The sequence below is a fragment of the Rhinolophus hipposideros genome, assembly GCF_964194185.1.
Source record: "Rhinolophus hipposideros genome assembly, chromosome: 17".
NCBI classification, from domain to species: Eukaryota; Metazoa; Chordata; class Mammalia; order Chiroptera; family Rhinolophidae; genus Rhinolophus; species Rhinolophus hipposideros.
The window spans coordinates 559,350-573,893 of record NC_138063.1 but is presented as its reverse complement, the minus strand read 5'-3'; the positions used below and the strand labels follow the sequence as shown (position 1 = coordinate 573,893).

The 14,544-nt window shown below is 44.8% G+C and overlaps 1 protein-coding gene across 4 annotated transcripts in view; it reads left to right on the top strand.

Moving 5' to 3' along the window:
• ATP9B (ATPase phospholipid transporting 9B (putative)) overlaps window positions 1-14,544 on the top strand; it is a 171,886-nt gene that overhangs the window by 120,746 nt on the left and 36,596 nt on the right. For all 4 annotated transcript variants that reach the window (XM_081078540.1, XM_081078539.1, XM_081078541.1 and 1 more), the window contains 2 exons: window positions 3,633-3,745; window positions 6,471-6,707. In XM_081078540.1, the coding sequence (XP_080934666.1) occupies window positions 3,633-3,745; window positions 6,471-6,707 (350 nt within the window). The remainder of the gene's footprint in view (window positions 1-3,632; window positions 3,746-6,470; window positions 6,708-14,544) is intronic.

Sequence of the window (14,544 nt, the reverse complement as noted above, 5' to 3'; positions counted from 1 at the left end):
GAAGTCAAAAGTTGGTCAGGTTTTAGCGGTCACCGTGGTGACTAGCCTCTGTCACCATCCAGCAGAGAGTCTGACAGGCAGGCGGTGGTTGTTGGGTGGAGGTCTCGGTGTCAGAGGGGAAGGCGGTTTGCAGACACATCTTCCAGGCGGCCTGAGTTCAGCTGAAGTGACTAAGGATGAGCTGCGTCTGAGGAGTCTATGTTCTGCCGTCACTGTCAGGTGGTCCCTCACAGGACAGTAAACTGGGCTCATGCTTCTCAGTAGCTTTTTGACAAGTCGCGTCCATCAGTGCCCCGTCGCTGGCTGCAGCCAAATGGGAAGTGGGGCAGAAGGCGACACCCTGGGAGTGCCTTCTGGCTTCCTTCTTGCGGACAAGAGAGCAGCTCCGTGTAATTAGGCTTGATTGGAGTGTGCATTTCCGGTAAGGTCTGAAATTAATGATGTTGCTATAGTGACACATCTGTGGCCACCAGTGCGTGAAACATAAAGTAATTCATTCGACAAGAGCAGACATCTGTTCAGTGCCAGGATGCGGACGTACTGACACCGACCAGAAATACTAGACGTTACGTGATAAATGAGGAAATGATGCTGAAACCGGAGGACAGACATTTGTACTTAATCTGCCGGGAGAGCGTCGGTCTTCTCACTGTGGCCTTTGACAATGTCATTGTTTAAAGAACAATGCTGTGGAGAACTCGTAAATTTTAAAACGGAACTCGGGGTGCAGTGTGTTAAAGCCATACATTAATTCCTTCGTTAGGGAGTTATCTTCGTGTAGAACAAAGCCATCACCGAAGACACCCACTGGAAGGACAAGACACACATTTTAATTGTAGCATCCATTACCCAAGGTGCTGTGTGGCTTGGACCTGAATCACATGTACATTTCCTAGGACGGCGCCATCTGTGCTGGGAAGCGCTGTCGCCACACTGCGCGAGGCCGTCTGCTCGTCGGTGCTGTCACAGGTGGGGCGAGGAGTGGCAGCAGTACCCGGCCTGCTGGAACATGTGCTGGCGCCTTCGGCGGAATGCACGTGCCAGTCCTACTGTGCGCAGTCCTACTGTGCAGCCATCGATTGCTGTGCACGTGGGCGCGAGCGCTGCAGTTAGCATGGGGGAGGGGCGGGTGCGACGCTCACCACGGGCAGTTAGCAGGACACACAGTACTGGGGCCATCGTCCCGACAAAGCCCAGGTACAGCAGGCTTTTTTTTTCCCCTTCAGGAATCACAAACAAATCTTTTGTCAAAAGACGTCTTCTGTCTGTGGAGCCTGCATCATGACCAGGTCACTGGGGCGCTCAGACCTGGTGGCGCTCTCGGCCTCTGCCTACTGCAGTTAGTCCCGCACCTTAGCCAAGTTTCAAACTTGGGACATAGTAACTTCTGCTATATTCGAATGACAAAAACTGAAAGCTATCAGTTAGTTGAAATCATGAAGATCATTTAAGATAGATTTGGAAAAATGACTGCATTAATAACTCTTAGTAACCAGTTTAGTCTCCACATTATCTGCTGTGCAAGATGGGGTAGAAAGTCTGAAACCGGTACCGACCTTCTGGAGAATCAGCTAAGAAATAAAAATAATCCTTGAAATTTTAAAAAAGTGTTTTCAGGATTCGTCTTAAAATGTTAAGAAACTGTATGTGCCACCCACCTGAAGGAATGTCTGCATAAATACTTCAGTTTCTTTAACCCAACAAGATATTCAAATGGCAGAATATCAGACACAAATATTTCATTGTTCGTTCGATGAGAAATGCTACTCATTTGTTTGAATATATCAGTTCTAAATTGCTTAAAACAACTTAGAAATTGTGGAAGATGCAGCAGTTATTACACCATGTTTGATTCAAATGGCAGAGCATCAGAATGTATCTCAGCATTTGGCATAACTGCCATACGTCCTTCCCACAGTCTAAGTTTCTAATGTTTTCACCACACTGCACAGCCACCTGTACACACCAGCCGTCATCCCCGAACGGTTCCGTCCGCCAGCCCCGCCCTCGGTAACGCCTAATCTACTTCCTGCTGCGATGGATTTGCCTGTTCCGGACTTTTCACACACGTGGAGTCATCCCTTAGGTGGCCTTTTGTGACTGGCTGCTTCTACTCAGCGTAATGTGTTCAGGGTTCAACCACACTGTAGCAACTGTCAGTGCTTCCCTCCTTTTCAAGGCTGAATAACAGTCCACGGTGGGTACACCACATTTTATTACCATTTATCATTTGATAGATATTAGAGTTGTTTCTGGGCTTTGCCTATTCTGAGTAATGTTGCTGTGAATATTCAGGGTTCTCACCAAGGCAATTAGACAAGAAAAGAAAAAGGCGTCCATACTGTAAAGGAGAGTAAAACTGCTGTGTGTGGCATGGCCTTTATATAGGAAATCCTAGAGAATCTTCTAAATATCTATTAGGACCAATAAGTGAGTTTAGTAAGGTTTTAAGATACAAGATCAATATACCAAAATGAATTGTGTTTCTATACACTAGCAATGAACAAAAATAGAATTAAGTAAACAATTCCATTTATAATGGCATTAAATATACAGTCAATAGTTCATAGTGTTAAGATGTGCATAAGTGTTAAACTGCACAGTCCCTTTCAAAGTCCCAGCTGCCCCCTTTGCGGAAACGGGCAGGCTGGTTCTGCAGGTTTTACGGAATGTGAGGGACTCTTCCAGTACCTTCTCGGGAAAAGAGCAGAGCTGCAGGACTCACATGCGCCCCTTTCAAAATGTACAACAAAGCTACACTAGTGAAGACGGTGTGTTTCTGGCCTAAGGACAGACATGGCATGAAGGGAGTAGAACTGAGGGCCCAGAAATACTACGTTATGGGCAGTTTTCGACAAGGGCACCAAGAACCTTCAATGGGGGAAAAACAGTCTTTTCAACAAATGGTGCTGGGAAAACCACACAGACGAACGTACCTGGAGCCCTGCCTCCTACCATCACAGAGAGCAGCTCAGGTGGATCGAGGGCCTGAACGTAAGCACTCAAATGGCCAGAAGCTGTTGTAAGTTTGCTCCGTGTCTCATTCTCCACAGCTCAATTAAGCAATTGAATAAAGGGCCTGTAGGCGTCTCCCTAACTAAAGACAGAGCTTCATAAACTTCACCCAGAAGAGAAAGGAAAAGCTCAAACCTGGGCTTCGGGTATCTGTTCAATTATGTTAAACTAAACGTGGAAATGCATCGATGTGTTCAGTATTTTGGCATCTGCTTGAGTCTTTGGTATCCATCTGGGATTTTTGCATACATAGGATTACGTTTTGCAGTTTGATGCCTGTCTCTTTCAGAATGGGCAAAAATTTCATTTATGTTATACCAGGTAATAGATCTGATCTGAAAGGCAGAGCTAGACTTCCTTCATGCAGATAGAACCCTTCACGTTATTGAAGGCTGTTAGAAAGGGAACTTGCCATGCTAGGCAGAAAACTTCCTGTTCTCACTAGGAAATGAAAAGAGTGGCAGGTGATGTTTCCAGAGATTGCATCACAGGATGGAACGTTCTGGCGGCAGGTGAAGGCTGCCCAGCCTGTGGGCCTGAACCGCGGGGTCCAAGGCGGTGAACTTGGAGAGCGACCTGCCTGCCTGCCTCACTATTGTTGTCACTTGCTGTCTCAGGAACCCTCACGCAGAATGAAATGGTGTTCAAGCGGCTGCACCTGGGCACTGTGTCCTACGGGATGGACACGATGGACGAGATCCAGAGCCACGTGAGGGACTCCTGCTCGCAGGTGAGCCGCCACCTGTGGTACCGTAGGTGCCAGACGGGTGTGTCTGTGCCACAGACCCTATTCACCCTGTTTTCTTAGTGAATTGTTTGCAAAAATGATTCAGTAAAGATAGTATTTGACTAATACAGAGGAGAATGCTACCTCAAGTCTGTCTTAACAGTGCCTCTGGTTTTCTCCATAATTAGTAAGACTTCCTCGTACATCCTTTTGTTTTTCTCACTTTTCCAGTAAACAAAGTAGGGAACATGGCGCTCAGAGCCAGGCATTGCCTGTCATCCACTTTAGCAGTTACCCATGCCTGGCGCAGCAGCGCGCCCGTTTCATTCTCCTCCACCAAAGGCTGTGGAGGGAAACGCATGCATCACGTGATCTCATTGTACGTGTTTGGTCTGTACCTCTAATAGCTAAGGACTCTCTTTCTCTGACATGACCTAAGTCTTGTCTTTTTCACGGGGCCTCACAGGAGCTGCCTGAGGTTGTAAGAGCAGTAACTGTGCTCTCACGGGAGGACGCAGGCGGTGACAGCAGGTGCCAGCCCATGTGGGCAGCGAGCTCCCTGCCAGGGAGACTGTGGCCTGGAATCCCTGTGACATTCCAGGCCCCTCAGGTCGGACGTGTCAGGGCCAGTGCACATGCACAGATGACGCTGAGGTCAGCAGGGGGCTTGGAGACACGGCCCATTTTTCAGTGTCTGCTGTTAGGCTCCACGGTCTCCACAGCTGTGTTCCCAAGTAGACTTTGTGTCTCCCTCACCTGAACTTGTTCTTACCTATCCCGTAACTGGAAACCACTGGCTCAGAGGATCAGACTTAGCAACCGGGCAGTGGAAGGTGCTCGCCTGCAAGACTGCAGTCTGTCAACACCTGTCACTCCCCAGGCTTTTCTCCACCACTCTGATTTGTGTGCAGTCCGGGGACCAGGTGTGTCAGCTGCAAAGGTGGGCGGCTCACAGGCTGTGATGGCCACGCACATGCGGTCCTACTCCCCAGGCTCCTGTGGGCACAGCCGGCCACTTCCCTGCAGAGGCTCAGACTGTGTTTCTACCACTTGTTTCCACCTGCATTTTGCACAGACTGGACAGAATTACGCTTGCCCTTTGCTGGTTTCCCACGCACGCTGACAAAGCTTAGCGTGTACTGTCAGCCTCGGACTCAGGGTCGTGAGGCCTTCTCCTTCTTCAGTCATATTTACCAGTCTGGCATAAAATCTGTCAAATGGAAAGATCTTACACGTGTACTTATTTATTATAAGTACACACACACAGGCACACACACTTAATCCCAAGCACTTTATTGATTCGATGTCATTTATTTCAATACAAGTATTTTGTAACCTAAAACATTTATTAATGGAAGACCTCCCTTCCTGGTCATCTGTGTCTGGATTGAAATGGTGCCAGGTGACATCTGATTTTAAAGAATTAGTTTATATCATCCATGAATATGATTTTAATAACTCCAAATAAGTGATTATAGTAGAAAAAAACAAAAGCAGAAAAGATGAGTCATTATATAACAACAGCAAATATTTAACATTTATTCCCATCTAGGAGGACTTTAAAACTTTTTTTACTAAAAGCTACCTGCTGATTACCTGGTTAGACAGTACTTTTTGTGTGACCTTGACTTTGTTTCTATGTCCTGTCTTATTATGAAGATGACAGCATTCCGCCAGGTCATAACACAACTAATTCACACAGAGCTCTTATGATCCAATTCTGTTTCCCACTGGAAGCATTTGGTGATGGACAGTATAATCGTTAACAGAATTGGTGTGAAATTCAGTGACACAGTGACACAGCCACCGGCGAGCACAGTGTAACCCAGCAGGCGTCCAGTGGCATGGCTGGCAAGATGCAGACGTGGGGTCCGAAGCGCCAGTTGCCGGGCGCCCCCCAAGACCTTCATTAGAGGATGGCACTGCAACTTGATGGCAGAATGGCTGGGCTGCAGCACCTCACACACCGCGTCTAAAAGCCACACGCTAGGTTTCTAGGGACGATTGTCACGAGTGACTGAAGTTAGGACACATTTGACCCTTCTGCTTGGGTTGGGAGACTGTCTCCTCTGCGTCCCCTGAGTAGGTGGTGGGAAGGCGCCGCTTGGCTGGCACAGTGAAGCTCCTGAACGCAGTGAGTGTGATGAGGGCCAGGCAAACATCAGTGCTCAGGGGGTCATTGCTTCGAGAACGGGATTTAGAACTGCGACGTGGGGTCCTCCTCCCTCCAGACGCAATGACACTGTTCAGTTGTTCAGATCTGCAAAGCTACACACTGACCTCACAGACTGTTGCGAGCTGGGTTGGCATGGTATTAGGGATGGTTTGTACCGTTTTTCGTAGCGCTTTTTAAAGAAAAGGGAAAGCAGTTGTGGGTATCCTACAGTGATCTGTTTTGTTCTTTGACTGTTTTTAGGGCGTGAACAGAGATTAAGGACTTAGCAAATTAAAGCCATGGTTAAAGTGAACCTAGTAAAAGGAAATTGTCAGATTTTAAGTATTCTAGCAAACCTTTTGGTGAACTTGACAACTGGGAAATAGCAATGCTGGGACAAGAAAATGTATCCTCCCAACAGATACTATGTGGGAGACAATCAGAACCAAGTCAGAGTCAAGTCAAGCTGCTTTTCTTACTCCTAGCCAATCAGCTTATAAAACTAATACATGTTACTGTTTCCAGTATCAACTATGCTTTATCTTTAATTTTGTGACATTCCGTGTTTTGCAGCTGCATTCTCAAGCCACCAGTTCAACCCCACCCAGAAAAGCCCAGTCTTTAGCCCCCAAGGTGAAAAAGAGTGTCAGCAGTCGAGTCCACGAAGCAGTGAAGGCCATTGCACTGTGCCACAACGTGACCCCCGTGTACGAGCCTCGGGTCGGCGGGGCCGGGGACGCTGAGCACGCAGAGGTGGACCAAGACTTCAGCGACGAGAACCGCACCTACCAGGCCGCCAGCCCCGATGAGGTCAGTCGAGTCGCTGCTCAGGGCACAGAGCTGTCACCTTGTGGTTCCATTTGGACTCAGAGACGTGAGCGTGAGTCCTTTTCAGGCGTGAGCAGGGAAGCTGTGTCAGAGTCTTTAAGTCTCGCTTTAGCAGCAGGCCGGCCACCCTCAGGTAAGTGCGGCCTTTCGCATCTGAGCACTTGGTCCTAATATGTCCACGCATCTCAGAACTCCTTATAGGAGAGAACAGAAAACTCAGTTTTTCTGAGTTCATAAACCAATTAGTGCCCAAGTCAGATCTTAATGAAGCTGTTAAAACTCGACAGGCTGCCTTGTTCAGATTTTTTTCTTATCTCCAAGTGAATCATCCGGTTTGCATATTAAATTTCCAGTTATTTTTGCCAGGACTTAGATACAGTATATCTTTTGAAAAGAGAATTGAAATGTAAATAATTTTTTAAATCTGTAGGAGACTGAAATGATAAAATATTAAATATGATAATTAGTCATTTCTAACTTTGCATCATTCTTTGATTTTTAGGTTGATAAAATCTGCAATTAAACTAATTGGCCCAGTTCCTGTACAGTCTTAGTGTATTTTGCTCAGTTTTCTCACACACTCTTTGCACTCAGGCTGCCGTCCTGTGAAGTGACACCAGCCATGGGAGCAGTGTTAGCCAACAGCCTTCTTCACATACGGTGTAAAATAGGCTCGTAGAAGGAAATAACGCCTCCCACCCCCCAGAAAAGGTCTGACCTGGTATGTTAAAGAGAGGAGGCTGGTGAGTCTCGTTAACAAATGTATTCAAGTGAGAAAAGTCTTTTTGCTATGGTAGCACCTCGGTCAAGAAACTAGGTGTCACCCGACCCCACCATGTGGTGACGCGGTCACAAAGACGGGCAGTCACACGAGTTGGCGAGTATGGGGATGCCCTGATATTGCCATTAAGAATGACAGGTGATGAAGGAAGTGGCAGACGGGGTGCTGCTGTGACCTGTGGCACACGGCCTGGGGCATTCACAACCGCACCCCTAGCTTGTAGTCAAATATAACGCTTTGAAACATTAGCAAAGACGTTGTCCGAGGAGAACCAGAACTGGTGTGCACCCCGAGCACGGGGCTGGCCAGGCGGGTCTCGCGCCTGTGTCTCGTGCGGGCTTCTAGAAACAGAAGAAGCTGCTTCTCTGTGGCCCCGGGGACCAACAGTCCTCTGCTCTCCGTGGACGTTGGTTGTGACTCTGTCCTGGTCTCCTCCCCCGTGGCCCCTCGTGTCCTGTGTAGGACTCCTGGGGAGTAGGGGTGGGCACACCAGCCGCCTCTCCTGTCCTGTCTCACGTCAGTGATGGTGCTTTTGTCTTGTTCCTTCTCTGTATATTTGCCTTTCTCTGCATACGTGCTCAGTTCCACCAACACTGGCCGCTCCATTCTGAAAATCCAGTCAGTGGCACCACATTTGGAACCACTGAGTCTTGTCAACCTTTTCTTGGGACATACTTCCAGGATATAAGACAAACGCTACGCGTGACAAAGGAGGGCCATGCCAAGAGGACGCATCACCCTCTTGCACAGTTGGCTAAGTTTCGGAGGTGGTTATGCTCTGATGCCCCTCCTGCAGTCACCAAAGGGACCTAAAGTCCCTGTGACCTCATGATAGTAACAAACAGTGGGAAGAAACCCTAAATGTGCCAGCAGAGCTCCATGCCTCTGCTCTATTTTTTGAAAACCAAATTTATTTTTGAAGCTTTAGTTACATAGACATGTCCTTTTTTGTTTAGTTAAGAAATAGTCATTATACCCAAATTAGAAATTACTACGTGTCATTTGTCATGTGAGAGCTTAAAGGTGGTAAAAAAACAGCCAAAAGGGTGAAAGTTGGTTTTTGGCACGTGGAGACCTGAGCACACTCCCACTTGGTTATTCCTCCCCCGAAGCTCGTGGGGGCCCCTTTCCCAGCCTGCGCACAAACCTGCTGCCCTCCTGTTCCACGTATAGTCGTCAACACACTGCCGCGTCTGTCCCGTGTCCGCACGCATGCTTCCCTCCCCTCCAGGCCGTAGTGGGTCTTTCTTGAGAATGACTCCCCAAGTGCAGCATCGCAGCCTGAGGTAGCTGCACCAGCCCTCCGCCATCCGTGCCACCTGCCTCCCCGGTGGGCCATGCGTGTGACACAGGCCAGCCTGCCTGCGGACTCTGCTCACGTGGCCACCACATGCTTGGGAACCCACAGAGGCTGCACATCACGCCCTTCCACGTAGTGGCAGAGCCTGCGTCCTCAGTGGTGCCCAGCGTGACCCATTCGACTGAGTCCCACAGAGCCCGACTCCTGCCTCCTTGCCTCTGTCCAGCTCTGTCCAAGGGGAACACTTGTCGATACACGAGCACCTGATGAGGGCCACGTCTGGGTTGGCCGTGCCTCCTGCAACTTGGGGAAATGGCACTTCTCTCAATTTGAGATTTGCATAGTAACCTTATTACTTTAATAATCAGAGTTTTATTCGACCACAAAGAGTGAGAAAAGCTGAAGGAAAGGGAGCCTCTCAAAGCCTGCTTCGTCTTCCCCTGCCGCTGTCTTCGCCAGCCTCTCCTTCTGTATGTCTCATCGGCGCTGTGTGCCCTCGGGTCACTGTGGGAGCATCATGCCGCTCCATGCTGTCTAGCTCTCGTATGACACTCGTCTCCTTCACAGGTGTTTGTCTGCCTTAGCTGGCCGACAGACCTCAGGCAGGAGGGAGGGAGGGAACCGAAGCTGTGCTCATTACCTGAAGGTGAAGTTCAGGGATGTGGGCCTCAACCCCATGTCCCTGGACGTTCAGGCGGGAGCTGGATGCTGTCACTTAGCTAAGCTGTGTGACAGGCGTGTTTGCCTTTCGGGGACATCATAAAACGGTGCTGAAACACTCAGGTGCTCTTTTGTGCCTTGCGATGCCACTTGGGAACTGTGAAAGCTGGATGAGCGGCCGTGTTCTTGGGTGTGGAGGTGGCCCCGGGTGGAGCACAGTCATCTGCAGGGGACAGACCCGGCAGTGTGCAGTCCAGCTCTGCGCCGTTCTCCACATGCTCTCCGAACCCCGTGCCATGCACCTCACGTAAGCACCATGGTTACCGCTCACAGGTTGTGTGGGGCGATAACTGGGGAAATCTCATGGCCACACCCACTGTGACTTTCGGAATCATGTACGTGTGTGTGTATCAGTTGTTTTTAATTTGGTCGTAGCAAACCTAGGAGAAAATGCAGAGTTCAGCAACCACACGCAAATGTGGGGATCAAACGCCGGTAAGATGAATAGGTAAGATTTACAGGGTCTGTGAGCCACCGGCTGAGCTTTCCAGCACAGGCGTCGAGACAGAGGTCACTGGTCACTGCTCTTTGAAAGGAAATGGGCCACATCTTTTTTCCTACAAAGAAAGGGTTAAACATTTTTTTTTATATTAGAGCGTCCTAGAAATTCTCAAATTTTTCATATGATCATCTCCCCGTCCTAAGCTTGGGAAACAGACCACAGATGTGTCGTAAGGAAAATTTTATTTAAAGTTTTAAAAATACTTTATTCCATATTTACCTTATTACTTGCCAAAAACAAATACAAATTTTTGTTGAAAATACGTGGGATGTTTTTATCTTTAGCTTTTTTTTTTTTTTTTTTTTTTTTTTAATTAATTTTATTGGGGTGACAATTGTTAGTAAATTTACATAGATTTCAGGTGTACAATTCTGTATTACATCGTCTATAAATCCCATTGTGTGATCACCACCCAGAGTCAGTTCTCCTTCCATCACCATATATTTGACCCCCTTTACCCTCATCACCCACCCCCCACCCCCTTACCCTCTGGTAACCACTAAATTATTGTCTGTGTCTATGAGTTTTTGTTTCTCATTTGTTTGTCTTGTTCTTTTTGGTTTATATACCACATATCAGTGAAATCATAGGGTTCTCTGCTTTTTCTGTCTGACTTGTTTCACTTAGCATTATTCTCTCGAGATCCATCCATGTTGTCACAAATGCTCCTATATCATCTTTCCTTAACGCCGAATAGTATTCCATTGTGTATATGTACCACAACTTCTTTATCCATTCATCTATCGAAGGACATTTTGGTTGTTTCCATGTCTTGGCCACCGTAAATAAAGCTGCAAAGAACATTGGCGTACACGTGTCTCTATAGAGAAATGCTTTTATATTTTTGGGGTAGATACCCAGGAGAGCGATTGCTGGGTCATATGGTAATTCTATTCGTAATTTCTTGAGGAACCTCCACACTGCCTTCCATAGCGGCTGCACCAGTCTGCATTCCCACCAACAGTGTATGAGAGTTCCTTTTTCTCCACAGCCTCTCCAACACTTGTTACTATTTGTTTTGTTGATGAAAGCCATTCTGACTGGGGTGAGGTGATATCTCATTGTGGTTTTCATTTGCATTTCTCTGATGATTAGCGATGTTGAGCATTTTTTCATATGTCTATTTGCCATTTGTATATCCTCTTTGGAGAAATGTCTCTTCAGGTCCTCTGTCCATTTTTCAATTGGGTTGTTTGTTTTTTTGTTGTTGAGTTTCATGAGTTCCTTGTATATTTTGGATATTAGCCCCTTATCAGAGGAACTGTTTGCGAAAATCTTCTCCCATTCAGTTGGTTGCCTCATTATTTTGTCAATAGTTTCTTTTGCTGTGCAGAAGCTTTTCAGTTTCATATAATCCCATTTGTTTATTTTAGTTTTTACTTCCATTGCCTTTGGAGTCAAATTCATAAAATGCTCTTTGAACCCAAGGTCCATAAGTTTAGTACCTATGTTTTCTTCAATGCAGTTTATTGTGTCAGGTCTTATGCTTAAGTCTTTGATCCATTTTGAATTAATTTTGGTACATGGTGACAGATAGTCCAGTTTCATTCTTTTGCATGTAGCTATCCAATTCTGCCAGCACCATTTATTGAAGAGGCTGTCTTTCCTCCATTGTATGTTTTTAGCTTCTTTGTCAAAAATTATCTGTCCATATTTATGTGGTTTTATTTCTGGGTTCTCAATTCTATTCCATTGGTCTATGTGTCTGTTTTTCCGCCAATACCAAGCTGTTTTGATTATTGTAGCCCTGTAGTACAAGGAAAAATCAGGGAGTGTGATACCTCCAGTATTGTTCTTTTTTTTTAATATTGCTTTGGCTATTCGGGGTCTTTTGTGGTTCCAAACAAATCTGATGATTTTTTGTTCTATTTCTTTAAAAAATGCCATTGGGATTTTAATGGGGATTGCATTAAATCTGTATATGGCTTTGGGTAATATGGCCATTTTAACTATGTTGATTCTTCCAATCCATGAGCACGGAATGTCTTTCCATTTCTTTGTGTCTTCTTCAATTTCTTTCAAAAATGTCTTATAGTTTTCAGCATATAAATCCTTCACATCCTTGGTTAAGTTTATTCCTAGGTATTTTATTCTTTTTGCTGCAATTGCAAAAGGAATTGTTTTTTCTATCTCTTTTTCTGAGATTTCATTGTTGGTATATAGGAAAGCAATGGACTTTTGTACATTGATTTTGTAGCCAGCAACTTTACTATATTCATTGATTGTTTCTAATAGCTTTTTGGTGGAGTCTTTAGGGTTTTCTATGTATAGCATCATGTCATCTGCAAAGAGTGACAATTTAACTTCTTCATTCCCAATTTGGATGCCTTTTATTTCTTTCTCTTGCCTGATAGCTCTGGCGAGGACTTCCAACACTATGTTGAAAAGCAGAGGTGATAGGGGACAACCTTGTCGTGTTCCTGAACGTAGAGCAAAGGGCTTCAGCTTTTCACCATTAATTATGAGGTTAGCTGAGGGCTTGTCGTATATGGCCTTTATTATGTTGAGGTATTTTCCTTCTATACCAATTTTAGAAAGTGTTTTAATCATAAATGGATGTTGTATCTTATCAAATGCTTTTTCTGCATCAATTGATAGAATCATATGATTTTTGTCCTTTATTTTGTTTATGTGATGTATCACATTGATGGATTTGCGAATGTTGAACCATCCTTGTGCCCCGGGGATGAACCCCACTTGGTCGTGATGAATAATCTTTTTAATGCATTGTTGTATTCGATTTGCTAGAATTTTGTTTAGGATTTTAGCATCTGTATTCATCAGAGATATAGGTCTGTAGTTTTCTTTTTTTGTGTTGTCCTTACCAGGTTTTGGTATCAGGGTAATGTTGGCCTCATAAAATGAGTTAGGGAGTACTGACTCTTCTTCAATTTTTTGGAAGAGTTTGAGCAGGATTGGTATTAGATCCTCTTTGAAGGTTTGGTAGAATTCACTGGTGAAGCCATCTGGTCCAGGACTTTTGATTTTGGGAAGGTTTTTGATGACTGATTCAATTTCCTTACTGGTGATCGGCCTGTTAAGATTTTCCAGTTCTTCATGATTCAGCCTTGGAAGGCTATATGTTTCTAAGAACTTGTCCATTTCTTCTAAGTTATTAAATTTGGTGGCATATAGTCCTTCATAGTATTCTTGGATAATCCTTTGTATTTCTGTGGTGTCCGTGATAACTTCCCCTTTTTCATTTCTGATTTTGTTAATTAGTGTCTTCTCTCTTTTTATCTTAGTGAGTCTAGCCAAGGGTTTGTCGATTTTGTTAATCTTTTCAAAGAACCAGCTTTTTGTCACATTAATTTTTTCTATTGTCTTTTTGTTCTCTATTTCATTTAGTTCTGCTCTGATTTTTGTTATTTCCTTTCTTCTGCTGACCTTGGGTTTCGCTTGTTCTTCTTTTTCTAGTTTTTTAAGGTGTAACATGAGGTTATTTATTTGGGATTTTTCTTGTTTCTTGAGATAGGCCTGTAATGATATAAATTTCCCTCTTAAAACTGCTTTCGCGGCATCCCAAAAATTTTGGTAGGATGTATTTTCATTGTCATTTGTTTCTATGTATCTTTTGAGCTCTCCTCTAATTTCTTCTTTGACCCAGTCGTTCTTTAAAAGTATGTTGTTTAATCTCCATGTATTTGTGTTTTTTCCTGCTTTCTTTTTGCAGTTGATATCCAATTTCAAAGCTTTGTGATCAGAGAATATGCTTGGTATGATTTCAATCTTCTTAAATTTGCTGAGGCTGATTTTGTGTCCCAGTATATGGTCTATCCTTGAGAATGTTCCATGTACACTAGAAAAGAATGTATAGTCTGATGTTTTAGGATGAAGTGCTCTATATATGTCAATTATGTCCAATTCATCTAATGTGTCATTTAGGGCTGCGATTTCGTTATTTATCTTCTGTTTGGATGATCTATCCATAGCTGTCAATGATGTATTTAAGTCCCCTAGTATAATTGTGTTTTGGTCAATTTCTTCCTTTAGTTCTGTTAGTAGTTGCTTGGTATATTTCGGTGCTCCCTGATTGGGGGCGTAAATATTGATGACTGTTATGTCTTCTTGTTGTATAGTCCCCTTTACCATTATGAAGTGTCCATCTTTGTCTCTTGTTATCTTTTTCACCCTGAAGTCTGTTTCATCGGAAATCATTATGGCTACACCTGATTTTTTCTGGGTACCATTTGCTTGAAGTGTCAATTTCCACCCTTTCACTTTGAGTCTATGCTTGTCCTTGTAGCTGAGATGTGTCTCTTGTAGGCAGCATATGGTTGGGTTTAGTTTTTTGATCCAATCTGCTACTCTGTGTCTCTTTATTGGTGAGTTCAGTCCATTTACATTCAGGGTGATTATTGATATGTGAGGATTTCCTGTCATTCTGTCTTTAGTTTTCTGGTAAGGCTGTGTCTCCATTGTTTCTTTGCCTTTTTGTTGTTGTCTGTTATTTCTGTGTGGTAGTATTCTATGATGTTTCCCTCTGTTTCTTCTTTTATTACAGTATATATTTCAG